Raw genomic sequence first — 14,211 nt, forward strand, 5'->3', positions numbered from 1 at the left:
ATATTCGATATCTAATATATACTGATTGAATATATTAGTGATGAGATGTTTCGATAATATGTGTATATATATACTGTTTTTGCATCCAGTTTGATGCTACATTTCCACACTACAAGACAAATTTTCTCGTTTTGGAATTCGAAAAATCTTGTGAAAGTGAAAACAGGAGCACCAATTTTTCCCTTTTCGTTTTCAAAACGAAAACAAAACCGAAAGTGAAAACCGGAGCATGCCTGATAATTTCAAAGTACTGGTGCTTGCATTAATGTTAAATTAAAATGAATGAATTAACGTAGCTTTCTTATTCTTGTAATATACATAGATTTATAAGTACATGGTATGGTATGTAGTCGTTATTCAATACTGTTAACATTATTATAATTCTCTTTTGGAAGTTCACACTGCAAACAAACATCAACAAAATAAAACACCCTACACACATCATTCATCATCAGGCCTGATCATCAGTGAGTTGTGTACATATATATAAAACTAAAAGTATGTGAGTACGGCTTGGCCGATAATTGAAGTATAATAATGTCAACAGTATAGGGTTTAACACATGCCAAATTTACCATCGTAGTATTGTATATATAGTTGTTTAGTACCATAAATATTAAGAAGAGTTACAGGGTATTGACCGCCCTTGAAAATGAGTCCAATTATAAAGTCATAAAGTCATAAATTAACCAATGAAAAGAGTAAAGACCATAATGGGCTTTACAGGACGGAGGGTATAGAAGCGGATCCATGACATCTAGGATCTTCGACTTTTAGGATTGTTCGTATGCCTGTAGTATGCGTACATATGTATATACATACATATAAATAAGGCTGCAATACTTTGTTGTTATGCCAACAATGTTTACATTAACAGCGACTTTGTCGCTAACGCTAAGTGCCCTCTGCCATATGATCCGCACTTGATAGCAGCGGCCGCCCAAATGGCTAAGTCAGCGTTCTCACGCTTGACCGTCGCTATGTATACACATGTGCGCGCATAACTCTTCCTCTCGACATACTTATATATTGTTATGATATATATATATAATATATAAAACGGTTGCTCTGCCGCTGCGCCGGCAGCTAGCAAGCCTTAATGTAAGAAAATAAGAAATCATTGAATAAAGACAGGGAGCAACGATAACAACGGTCGCTCTCCCAATTTTAAACACCAAAATATAAAAGAGTTAATTGACTATCTTTACATGGCGACCGTGACTTCGGCTCGGAGCCTGAAGTGAAAAGAAAGAGAAGAAAAAGAAAAGTTTAAGTGCAACAATGAACAACAATTCCGTATGAATCCTAAATCAGCTGGAAAACATTTTCAATACCACCGAGCATCTCACAGGGGCTGGAGGCAAGAATCGGCGGAGCATCAGGAGACAACATTGGATAAGCTTAACGCAGTGAGTAGAGTGGTATGTGTGGCAAAAGAGGCGGTGTAGTAACACGTCTAAGAGCCCGAAGGGCTCAACTGTTAAAACTGCTAAACAGCAACGACACGTTACCGTGGAGCACATCTGTAAAGTTACACGCAGAGCTCGAGCACGTAAAAGTCTTGCTAGCAGAAAGAAGAACCAAAAGACGATACCCACAACCACCTACACTGCAATTAAGGCAATTAAAAATATAAACAAATCTAATCCAACGTCACAACCACCAGCAGCAAAAAGATACCAGCCCTGAGGAGGACATGTCCTAACGACTGCGAGGGACCATTGTATTCAGCGAATTGTTATTACACCTGTGCAGCCAGCACCGGTGCCCCTCCAACAACGTAGAAGCAGCCTGTGCAGCCAGCACCGGCGCCCCTCCAACAACGTAGAAGCAGCCTGCACAGCCAGCACCGGTACGGAGAAGACGTAACAACACCATGAGGAAACAAAATTAATCATCAAGTGCGAGTGGCAATCCGCCCCTTGTACCATCGAGGACAACCCGAAGAACATTTGAAAAGTGCGAGTGACAGTCCGTCATTTGCGCCATCGGTGGACACCCTGACGAAACAAAATTAATCAACAAGTGCGAGTGGCAATCCGCCCTTGTACCATCGAGGACATCGAGACATCAGATCGAGAATTTTTTAATGCACTGCGTTGCAATTTTTTTTCTGAATACACTACGATGCATATTTTTTTATAAATATTAAGAAGAATTGTAAAATTGAGCGACATTAAAGTTGCCCAATTAGAGTGTAGCCTGTAAAGCTACACAAACATTAGGTAGGAAAACACATGTATATCGAAAAAAATATTTTTTTTAAATTAATTGAAAGAAAACTTATGTTTAGGAGTAATAGTATAAGCAATTTTGATGATAACGAAAACTTTGAAAATAAAAATCAAAATTTAAGGGAAACTGTAAAAATTCGTATACCCAAAATGGGACTAGTAGACGTTAAGACAGTGGACTCCACTGCTAACGTAATTAATAAAGTCGAACCAAATAATATCGATTTGGAATTCGTGAATGTTATTAATAATTGTTATCATAATGTGTGCTAATTGCTTTTATAAATTGTATAAGCTTCACAATAAATGTTTAAAAAAGATATATGATCCAAGCAAATGACTTGGACAAAATTTAAAAAAAACAAAGCACAAACAACAATTATTAATGAAACTAAAACATAATAAAATGTCATTAAGCAAGTAACGATAAGAATAAGGAAAATAAAGAAAATATAAATATTTCATAATTTAAAATTTAAATAAATAAAGAAAATTTGGAAAACAATATATATATATATTTAATAAATATTAATGGGAAAACCCATTAAGAGAAACGTAAAACAGGTCTTAACTAGAGACCCAGAGTTCATAGAAAGAGTTAATTTCCTTGTATCATATTGTCCCACGTATATATGTAATTTCGAAAGCATATATATGACAACATATGATCTAGATTTCTCCCCTTTTATTGGCCTATCTAATAAAGAAAAGGCTCAATTATTGATGTTAATACCTGGCATAGAAATTATGACAGTATTTAACGAGAAATCGGAAGAAATTAACTACGAGGTGTTCAATTACTAAGCCTCGCAATACAAAAGCTAGCTCGTTCATATTATGGAATGGTCAGAACTTTCTGAACGCATCCATAACATTAAAACTAAATTTGACAGAGCTTATAAATGCTTAACACAGAAAAGAAAAACACATAGGGACACAGTAGATAGACATGTTTTACCATTAGTCGATTGCTTTAATGAAGCCAGACTAATAATATATAAGCAGAAAGACGTATTAACCGATGAACATTGGTCAGAAACGTCAAGATTATTGCTAGGATTAAGAAATAATCTTCAAACAATAAAAGAAAAGCATAATCTTAGCTTATCTGTCCCTTCTATTCTGAACACGCCAGTAACATTTGAACGCAGCGAAGAACAAGTTCGAGTTCAAGACGAGGACTTGGCAAATTTAAGTATTCCAGCCATTCTAATGTCTCACGTAGACTCAGATTGCGATACACATTATAGTGTAATAGAACGCAAAGTAATCACAATGGCCCAATCAACTATTGAGTTCATTAACACGACATCAAAACTTATACCAGTTTTCGATGGTAAAGCCGAAAACTTAACAAGTTTTCTTGATGCATTAAATATTGTGGACTCAATAACATAAAAGGCGAACACGAACAATTAGCTGTGTCGATGATAAAGACAAAGCTAAAGGGTGTTGCCAGAAATTTAATCGGAATTGAAGCAACTATATCAGAAGTCATTTCCGGACTAAAGAGCAATGTCAAAGGCGAAACTGTAGAAGTATTATCAGCTAAACTGATGAATCTACAGCAACGCAATAAAACTGCTAACCAATACACATCAGAGGTTGAGCAGATGACAAAACCCTTAGAAAGTGCGTACATAACGGACGGCCTACCACTTGCGTTAGCCAGAAGTTATTCTACACAGTCTGCAATTAAGGCAATGACAAAGAATTGCGCAATTGATAAGGTAAAACTTATCATGCAGGCTGGCACTTTCAACACCATGAATGATGCCATATCCAAATTTGTTAATAGCTGCACAGAAGCAACAGGGCACGCTAATAGCGTCCTGTATTTCAATGGGCAACACAACAATAATAGAGGTACCCGTGGAAGCTACCGAGGAAGGGCCAATTACAACAGATGCTTTGATTAGATTTTTAAAAGCTTTTAAAAGCTCTATGATCAACTGATCATCAGCTGTGAACAGTCAAACACACGATATGATTTTGCAAAGAGCTCTAGAAAATTCTTTCTTTTTGACGCATTGATTTCGAGTTCCTCGGAAATTTACAATTTTAGTGAATTTGTTAGAAGTTTGGTTTTATTATATTCAAGGTATGTATTTTCAAAAAATCAATGTTTGTGACCGGTCTGTAAATGTGTAGCTCATAAAACGTAGTGGTAATTCAGTGTATTAACAACGAGTCCGGATTAGCGTACACCTGTCTTTCGTGGAGTGGAACTTACTTTATTCAAGTGGATTCAGTCTAACTCTTTTATTAGCCGAAAGTGTGAATCAGTGGCGTCCAAAATGTGTAATATTAACTGCTAGCCTTCAAACTATGGTACTTTTTAGACACAGTGTTAGTACCAAAAGGGATCTTTTTAGTATTGCACTCAGAAGTCATCCCATTTTTCTCTATCATCCCATCATTTTTTAGATAAAGTTTATATATGAAATATGTTAATTGAAGTTCAAATAAAATAAAAGTACACCAACATTTTGAATTAAAAAAAAATTTTTAAATTTAAAAAAAAAAAAAAAAAATTAAAAAAATATTTTGTAACTTAAAAATTCTATGATTTTTCTCTGATCAGTGAAAAACACCGACTGAAGACATCTATTTTAGTTTAGAAGTTATTGATTAAATGCCGCTAGCGAGACCAAATCGCCCACTGTGCCACGGTAACAATAACTCCTGTAACGTACGTGTAGCACAGAGCAGTTCGGAAAACTGTCAGACACCTTTAGGTACCCAAAATTAAATAAAAAGTACACACAATAAACTTTAGTCTAAATATGTTTGTAATCTTTAAAAACACTTCTACAAACAGTACTCTCACATTTCTGCTAGACACAGGAGCAGATATATCACTAATTAAAGAAAACTCAGATGTCTTTGATAACATCGAAAAAGAAAAAACTGTAAATATTCAAGGCATTGGACATGACAGACAGACAGATATATTATTCCACATAATTTCCATTTAGTCCCTAAAGATTTTGCAATACCATGTGATGGAATAATAGGAGTTGACTTCATAAAACCTTTAATTGCAAACTAGACTGTGAACCAGAAAATAATTGGTTCATACTAAGACCAAATAATCTAAAATACCCCATTTATGTTCCAATAAAATTCAGCTCCGGTAATAATTTAATACTATTACCAGCAAGATCCGAAGTTGTCCGAAAGTTAGACATTAACTCAACAGAAGATAATGTCTTAATTCCTAACCAAGAAATTACATATGGTATTTATGCTGCAAATACAGTAGCAACATCTAATAACGCATTTGTCCGTTTACTGAATACAACCAGTAACGACCAATTAGTCGACATAAATAATATCAATTATGAACCTCTTTCGAATTATGAAATAATTCAAACAAACAAAAGTTCGAGAACAGAAGAAGTCATAGCTCAACTACAGAAACATTTTCCAAAACAATTTAAGTCACAACTCACTGAACTATGCTAAAAATATAGTGATATATTCGGACTTGAAACCGAATCAATCACAACAAATAATTTTACAAACAAGAATTAAGACTAAAGGATAAAGAACCAGTGTACATAAAAATTACAGAACGCATAGTCATTCTTGATCAACTAGGTAGAGCTAAATACTTTTCATGCCTTGACCTTATGTCAGGATTTCATCAAATAGAGCTAGAAGAAAGCATAAGAAATATAACGTCATTTTCAACAAACAATGGATCATATCGCTTCACGCGACTTCCATCTGGCTTAAAAATAGCACCAAATTCATTTCAGAGAATGATGACAATAGCATCTCGGGTCTAGAACCATCCCAAGCATTTCTTTATATGGACGATCTAATCGTCATTGGATGTTCAGAGCCGCATATGATCAAAAACCTAATCAATTATTTCTGTAGAAAAAATAACCTCAAATTACATCCACAAAAATTTTCATTCTTTATGCACGAAGTGACATTTCTTGGTCACAAGTGCACAGATAAAGGAATACTTCCAGATATCATACTTTGTATGATGTCATCATGAATTATCCCGTACCACATGATGCGGACAGTGCTAGACGATTCGTTGCATTCTGCAACTATTATCGACGTTTTATAAAAACTTCGCCGACTATTCACGGCACATAACAAGATTATGTAAAAAGAATGTCCCATTTTATGGACAGACGAATGCCAAAAGCATTCCTGTATTTAAACAAGTAAGAAAGTTAAAGTCGAGTGTGCTCGACTGTGAGATACCCGCTACCCATTTTAATAAGGGCAAAATATTGGTATTATTTTCAAAATATACCGAAAATACTAAAAATACTAAAAATATACCAAATGATATGTTTGGTATATCGATACAGCACACCATTCAAAATATACCATAGACGGCACAATATACCAGATATTCAGCCAAAGTAACTAAGACCCCTAGTAAGTAGTATTTCTTTAATAACTTCCACAATTTTTATCTGATCGCAACCAAATTTTCAGGAATCATAACTACTATAGTAATTATAGTATATACGCTTGTTATTCGATTTTTGTTTTGCGGGGGCGGAAGTGGGCGTGCAAACATAACAAATGCTGTCGAAAAAAATTATAGCTCTATCTCTTATAGTCTTTGAGATCTAGGTGTTCATACGGACAGACGGACAGACGGACAGACACACAGACGGACAGACGGACATGGCTATATCGTCTCGGCTGTTGACGCTGATCAAGAATGTATATACTTTATAGGGTCGCAGATGCCTTCTTCTACCTGTTACATACATTTCCTGTCGGGACAAACTTATAATACCCTTCTACCCTATGGGTAGCGGGTATAAAAAGAATGAAAATTTTTAAATAATGCAAAATTTTGAAATTTTAAAGGATGGGGAAACGAAAATGGCAGTCTGAAAAAGTAAAAAAATTGAAAAATTTTAAAATTTGGCAAAATATTGAGACTTTGAATCATGGGCAAACGATGAATTTGTATGGGAAACCAGATAAAATCAAAAAATTATGAACATTTTTTAAACAATGCAAAATTTTGAAATTCTAAAGGGTGGAGAAACGAAAATAGCGAATGGGCAGTATGAAAAGTAAAAAAATTTGAAAAAAATTTGGCAAACGATGAATTTGTATGGGCAACAGGCTAATATCAAAAAGTATAAAAATTTTTGGAATTTGGCGAAGTTTTGAAATTTTAAAGGGTGGGCAAACGAAAATATACCAAAAATACTACAAAAATACTACAATATATACCAAATTGTATGTTTGCTATATCGATATAGTGCCGCAATGAAAATATACCATAGACGGCACAATATACCAAAATTGTGGAAGTTATTAAAGAAATACCTTTCTATGAGCAAAAACGCCTACTTACAGGTTGTCTTAGTTGCTTGGCTGACAATCTGGAATATTGTATATATTTAATGTGGTATCGATATTCCAAATATACCAGTTGGTATATTTTTAGTATTTTGGTATATTTTAAAAATACCGCAATATTTAGCTTTTATTCAAAATTTCGAGCACACTCGACTGTAACTTTCTTACTTGTTTTGATTGTAGCTCTATCTCTTATAGTCTCTGAGACAGACAGATGGACAGACGGACATGGCTAGAGCGTCTCGACTGTTGACGCTGATCAATAATATATATACTTTATAGGAATGGAGATGCCTCCTTTTACCTGTTACACACACTTCCTGCCGGGACAACGTTATAATACCCTTCTACCCTATGGGTAGCGGGTATAAAACATTACATAGCATGGATGATAATCGGATAATAAAAAAGATAGCATTTCAACTTGTAGGGGTGAGTGAAAAATTACAAGAGTTTTTGCAATTATTATATTTTCCGCTTTATTCGCGAACAAAGAGACTGGACTAAATTGTTGTTGTTAGACGACGAAAACGAAAACGGAGTAAATGATGACGCGCTGTAGAGTTCTCAATTTCAACTGTGTTTATAATTCTATGCTAAGTTACATTAAGCCTAACTTAACTAGAGTGGCGAAGCGAGGCGAATTCGCTCAGAGAGCAAAACGAAAGCTTTATTGCGCTCTCGCTTCGCCCTAATTCTAATAACTTCATTTGACAACTTCATTATCTTAACTAATGTACATCAAATGCGCCAACACCGGCCCCGATGAACGGCTGTGCCTTCATGCTATTGGCAGAGGCGCCAATTTGTGAATTGGCCGTTTAAACAGCCCTCCTGTGCTGGTTCGCACGTCTGCGACGCGCACCGCCCCGTCCGCTCCCGGGTATACCGCCACGACTCGCCCCACCATCCACTGCATCGGCGGCTGATTGTCCTCTGCGACGACGACGAGCTCTCCGATTCGCAGATTTGGCTGCAACCGGTCCCACTTGGCCCGTGCCTGCAGGCCCAGCACATACTCCCGGGACCATCGCTGCCAGAACGCTCGCTTGAGCGACGAGACAGCTCGCCATCGCCTTAAGCAACTCAGACCCTCCTGGTCCGGGGTCCGCGATGCTGCCGGTGCCACCAGTGGTCCGCCCACCAGTAGATGCCCGGGGTTAGCGCCTCGCCGTCGTTGGGGTCTTGGCTTACGGCTCCTAGCGGGCGGGAGTTGAGCACCGCCTCGACCGCCACGACCACTGTCTGCAGCTCCTCGAGCGTGAGCAGGGCGTTGCCCACCGTCCGTAGGAGTAGGTGCTTTGCAGACTTCACACCTGCCTCCCATAGTCCTCCGAAGTGAGGAGCCCTCGGCGGTATGAACGCAAATTCGCATCCGCTTCTTGATGCGAAGTCGCGAACTGCGTTCTCCTCGGCCTCGACTCGCCTCCTTAGCTCCTCCAGATGGCGACTTGCTCCGACGAAGCTCGTCGCGTTGTCGCAATGGACTCGGCTCGGACATCCTCTTCGACCAACAAACCTTTGGAAAGCCATTAGAAATGCATTAGTTGACAGATCGGATACAATTTCTAAGTGAACCGCTTTTGACGCAAAACAGACGAACAAAGCTATGTACGACTTGTACGGCGGCTTTCCGCGAATCCTATAGGTTGTCTCAACCGGGCCACAAAAATCTACGCCACAAATTGAAAATGGGCGGAGCGCTCGGAGTCGATCAGCAGGCAAATTTCCCATTATTTGCTTAAGCAACCGAGGTTTGCATTTAAAGCAACGGATGCATGATCGTACTGTCTGACGACAAAGCTCTTGAGCATTAACTAACCAAAGTCGTTCTCTAAGAATGCTCACGAGCGCTCTTGGGCCAGCGTGACAGTTGGTCAAGTGAAGGTACCTCACATAGCTGCGAGCAAATTGTGAGCGCTTCGACAAGAGGAGTGGAAACTTAGCATCATACGAAATAGGAGCATTTACCAGTCGCCCCCGACTCGCAACAACGAAAACGAACACCAAGATCCTTCATACTCATGTATGAAAGGATTGAGTCGTTGTAGACTCGAGCTCACACGTGTACTCTTACGAACCCTTTCTATATCGTCTCTGAATTCGAAATCCTGCATTACTTCTATTATTTTACTGAATGCTTCTTTCAGTTCTGATGCCGTTGGAACCAGTTCAAATTGAACTGTTTTCTCTTTGCATCTTCGAATGAAGCGGAACACATAAGCGAACACTCTCAACAGACTTGTGTGCGACGAAAAACTTTCTATCGAGTCCACTAGATCTGACTTTACCACTATAGCTGTCAGTCCAACAGCTGTTTTGCGCACTTCAAATTGCGCGTCTCTTCAGAGACGAAATGGTGGTTAACTGGCCATGCGTCGTGTGGTTCCATCAAGAATGACGGACCACTAAACCACATTGACGCGCACAGTTCAGTCACATCGCAACCTCTCGATACAATGTCTGCGGGGTTCTGCTTAGTTGGAACATGACGCCATTCCACGCTCTCTGACCACTCTTGAATCTCGGCCACTCGATTCGACACGAATGTCGCGAGAGTGGAAGGATGTGACCGGATCCAATGAAGAGTGACTTCCGAATCTGACCAAAGAACCGTCCGTTCAATTGGTGATCGGATTAGTCTTTGTATGCGGTGGCAGAGTTCTGCAAGAAGGTGAGCTGCACACAACTCAAGTCTAGGAAGAGTCTTAGTCTTGAGGGGAGCTACTTTTGATTTTGAGGTTAGTAATGATACTTTACAACCTTCTGCAGTATGCGTACGAACGTAAATACACGCCCCATACGCTCTTATTGAGGCGTCGGCGAAGCCATGTATCTCTATCGGTGACGTAGGCTCTGTGAACAAATATCGTGGCACTTTTATGTTTTGCAATTGTGTCAAATTTGACTTCAATTGCTGCCACGATGTATCCAAACTCAATGGTATGGATTCGTCCCACTCCAACTTTTGAAGCCAGAGCTCTTGAAGCAGTATCTTTGCTTTTATAATTAAGGGACTCAATAGGCCAAGCGGATCGAATAACCGCGATGTCACCGAGAGAATGTTCCGTTTTGTCGCTTTAAGACCCATGAATGAATCGTCGATCCGGAATTGGAACACGTCTTCATTTGGCAACCAAATCACACCTAGAGTCTTGGTTGCGTCAGTCTCGGAGATCGTTATCGGCTTTGGTGTACTGTTTGATGCGGAGAACCCAGGAGCATTCGAGAACCACTTCGCAAGTTCAAAACCTGCTCCTAGCAGTATCTGCGACACTTCAGACTTAATTGTCTTCAGGTCCTCGACGCATGCGGCACCAGTCAACATATCGTCAACGTAGAAGTCTTGCCTGATAACTTCAGCTGCCATGGGGTGCGAGGATTTCGCAATCTCGCTCAGCTGGATCAAACACCGTATGGCCAAGAATGGCGCTGGCGCAGTGCCATATGTTACAGTATTTAATCTGAATAATCTCAACGAGTCTGATGGATCTTTTCTCCACACACGAAATCGCCTGAATTCGTCTTTATTTTGATGACTGCTGTGGCCAGGATCACTTTATCCGACACGGTCGCATGCATCGCATGTGAAGTGGATGGACGATCAGGCTCAACAGCGGAGAGACTCGGGGTGGTAACGCTCTACTATTTGTAGTCGCAGAATATATGTGCAGCAACGTATGATGAGAACGGCTGCACACACGACACTTTTTTGCCTTACATTTGGCGACAGTGTGACCCTTCCGAAGACAATTTATGCATAATGCAGATGTTTTCGCGTAGTCAAATCTCTGTTTAACTGCCAAGGCAGCAAACTTCGAGCAACTCACGATGGAATGATCTTCGGAATTGCAATATTCGCATATTTGGGTCTTTTGATCAATCTTATCTTTGAGCGTCGTACACGAAAACGAGTTTTTATTTAGCTGTTTAGTGGAAACGGCTTGACTATCGGACTTTGTCGAATTCTCAGCTGACAAGTGCTGATATCGACGATTAAGCACAGTTTCACACTCACTCCATAATGGAATTTTCGTGTAATCTAGCTGCTCAACCCACTTCTTCTTTGTCATTGCATCAACTTTGTGCATGACCAGGTGAATAAGGATTGCATTTGCAATCTTCTTATCATCACCTATCGACAACAAAGATCCGTATATCGCAGAGACAGTGTCAATCAAGTTTCGCAACGCTGAAGCGGAAGGCTGCGAAATCTTTGGCAAATTGAAAAGAGCAGTGATATTTTCATTAAATATCAGACAATCATTGTCATATACTCTTTTCAAACTCGCCATTGCTTTCTCATAGTTGTCCTCGGTGACTTGAAACGCTCTCACCGTTCCAAGAGCCTCACCAGAGAGACAAGAAATGAGATGATTGAATTTCTCAATGCGCAGAATTGAATGGTCATTGGCAACAAGAGTCTCAAACAAGCTTATGAAATTTTTAAATTCGGAATACTTTCCGCTGAACTTTGGCAATGAGAGTTTAGGCAGACGGGTACGAGGAGCGGCAATCGGCTGAATCGATATATTGGCGGATGAAGTATCGGTCAACGATTTCACCATCGCCTTCAGCCTTGCCTTTGCAGTAATGCAAATCTCTTCTAACTCGCACCGGTAATCGTCATATTCGTCAAATGTCTCAATTCTGCTTTGATATTTGAGAGCATTCTCAATATGCGACGACAACATCTCAAGCCTGCACTCTAGCTCTGTCAAATCTCGACCGATCGTGTCATCGAGAATTTGATTATTAACTCTGCAAATGCTCTTCACGCAAATAGCAAGTTTCTTTTTAGAGCCTTCAAGAGTTTCTTTCGAATTCATTTTTATTTAGGTTATTAGAGGAGACGACAAAAAAAATATAAAAATAAAATACAAAATAAATCTTGTTGCTTCCAACAAAAACAACGAAAAAGAAAATTAAAAAAAAAATTTATTATTTTTTTTTTGAATTATTATTTTGAACTATTCTTTTATTTTTACTTAATTTTTTTTTTATTATTATTATTTTTAAATTGTCCTAAGCTAACCACTAAGCTTTCTCGGACAATAATAGGGAGTACACAATTCGAGGGAGCAAACTAGATATCGCACTGATATACTCAACCAACGAATGTAGGGGAGCGAGTTCTAAGCGCTGCAAAGCGCGCGACAACGAAAAGTGCAAGCAACAACACAGACTACAGAGCGCAATGCACTGTGCAGATGCTGGCTTGCTAACGTATGTATGTGTGTATGTTCGCTGTTTCTAAGCGCGCGAAACGAAACGAAAATGCAAGCAACAACAACACGGAGCCGAAATGCACCGGTGCAGTGTTGGCTTGCGGGTATATATGTATGTATATACGTATGTGCGCTTAGCAACAGCACACAACTTAAGCTGTAATTACAGCGGCTACGAATCTGGTGACAAAGGGGCGACGAAAGCGAAAATTGCAACGAACTAAGAGAAGAAGTTCGATGCAATGGAAATAAGAATTTCCCTAGTCACTTTCACTTAGAAAACAAAACAATATTCTGCCTAAGCGGTTCACTTTTTAAATTAAAATATAAAATTTAAAAACAAATGCTCTATTACGTATGTGCCAAGAATTGAAAGCGTCACTAGAATTTTGCAACTTGGCAACCAATTCAGTTTTTCGCTTCCAATTTTTCGCACAGTACCTGGAATTGGCGATCTTTAATGATCCCAGCCACTTTCCTCTGTGTGTTCTGCTTGGTGCAGGGTATCCTCCAGCGATGATGCCGAAAAATCCACCGATGACAAACACAAGGAGATCACAGCACTGGCACAAGACAATTGATTGTTTATATTTTATTATATTTGCGACCGGCGCTAATGTGTTTTGTTTTGTTTTCTATTTTTCAATCACTCGCGTTCAACAACAATTAGTGTCCACCCGGGGCGCCATGAAAAATTACAAGCGTTTTTGCAATTATTATATTTTCCGCTTTATTCGCGAACAAAGAGACTGGACCTAATTGTTGTTGTTAGACGACGAAAACGAAAACGGAGTAAATGATGACGCGCTGTAGAGTTCTCAATTTCAACTGTGTTTATAATTCTATGCTAAGTTACATTAAGCCTAACTTAACTAGAGTGGCGAAGCGAGGCGAATTCGCTCAGAGAGCAAAACGAAAGCTTTATTGCGCTCTCGCTTCGCCCTAATTCTAATAACTTCATTTGACAACTTCATTATCTTAACTAATGTACATCAAATGCGCCAACAATGTCCGTTAATTGCAGTTTGAATTTGAATTGTATGGCGGTATCGATATTTGCGACGCGACTGTTGTGCAAGCTAACAGCTGCTCGCGATAACATCTGCATTCGATGATTGATGCACTCGCCAACAGATGTTAGTATATTATTAATTATCTATCGAATATTTGCAGTGAGTTGGCAGGATCACTTTTGCCATTCACATAAGTATCGTATTAAATAATATCGATATCTAACTTAGATTAATCAAGCAATATCGATATTCCCGCTTAATCTAGGCTAGACCATCTCTTTTCAATTCGAAAGCTACAAAGATAGTGTGCCGCAGCAAAATATTAAAAATAAATCTGACGGCATCCGTCAAAATATTATATATATATTTTATTGGTGT

The 14,211-nt window shown here is 38.9% G+C and overlaps 1 protein-coding gene across 1 annotated transcript; it reads right to left on the reverse strand.

Moving 5' to 3' along the window:
• Window positions 1-8,162: 8,162 nt before the first annotated feature.
• On the reverse strand, window positions 8,163-13,365 carry LOC132798015 (uncharacterized). The gene is made up of 2 exons (XM_060809746.1): window positions 13,262-13,365; window positions 8,163-9,111 (listed from the first exon to the last, which is right to left on the reverse strand). The coding sequence occupies exon 2, from the start codon at window positions 9,091-9,093 to the stop codon at window positions 8,374-8,376; it is 720 nt and encodes a 239-aa protein (XP_060665729.1). The 5' UTR covers window positions 9,094-9,111; window positions 13,262-13,365; the 3' UTR covers window positions 8,163-8,373.
• Between the last annotated feature and the right edge of the window lie 846 nt (window positions 13,366-14,211).

Source organism: Drosophila nasuta, unplaced genomic scaffold (genome assembly GCF_023558535.2).
Source record: "Drosophila nasuta strain 15112-1781.00 unplaced genomic scaffold, ASM2355853v1 ctg60_pilon, whole genome shotgun sequence".
Classification (NCBI taxonomy): domain Eukaryota; kingdom Metazoa; phylum Arthropoda; class Insecta; order Diptera; family Drosophilidae; genus Drosophila; species Drosophila nasuta.

Coding starts and splice junctions, on each gene's coding strand:
- LOC132798015 (XM_060809746.1), bottom strand. CDS start 9,093: ATGTCCGAGCCGAGTCCATTGCGACAACGCGACGAGCTTCGTCGGAGC.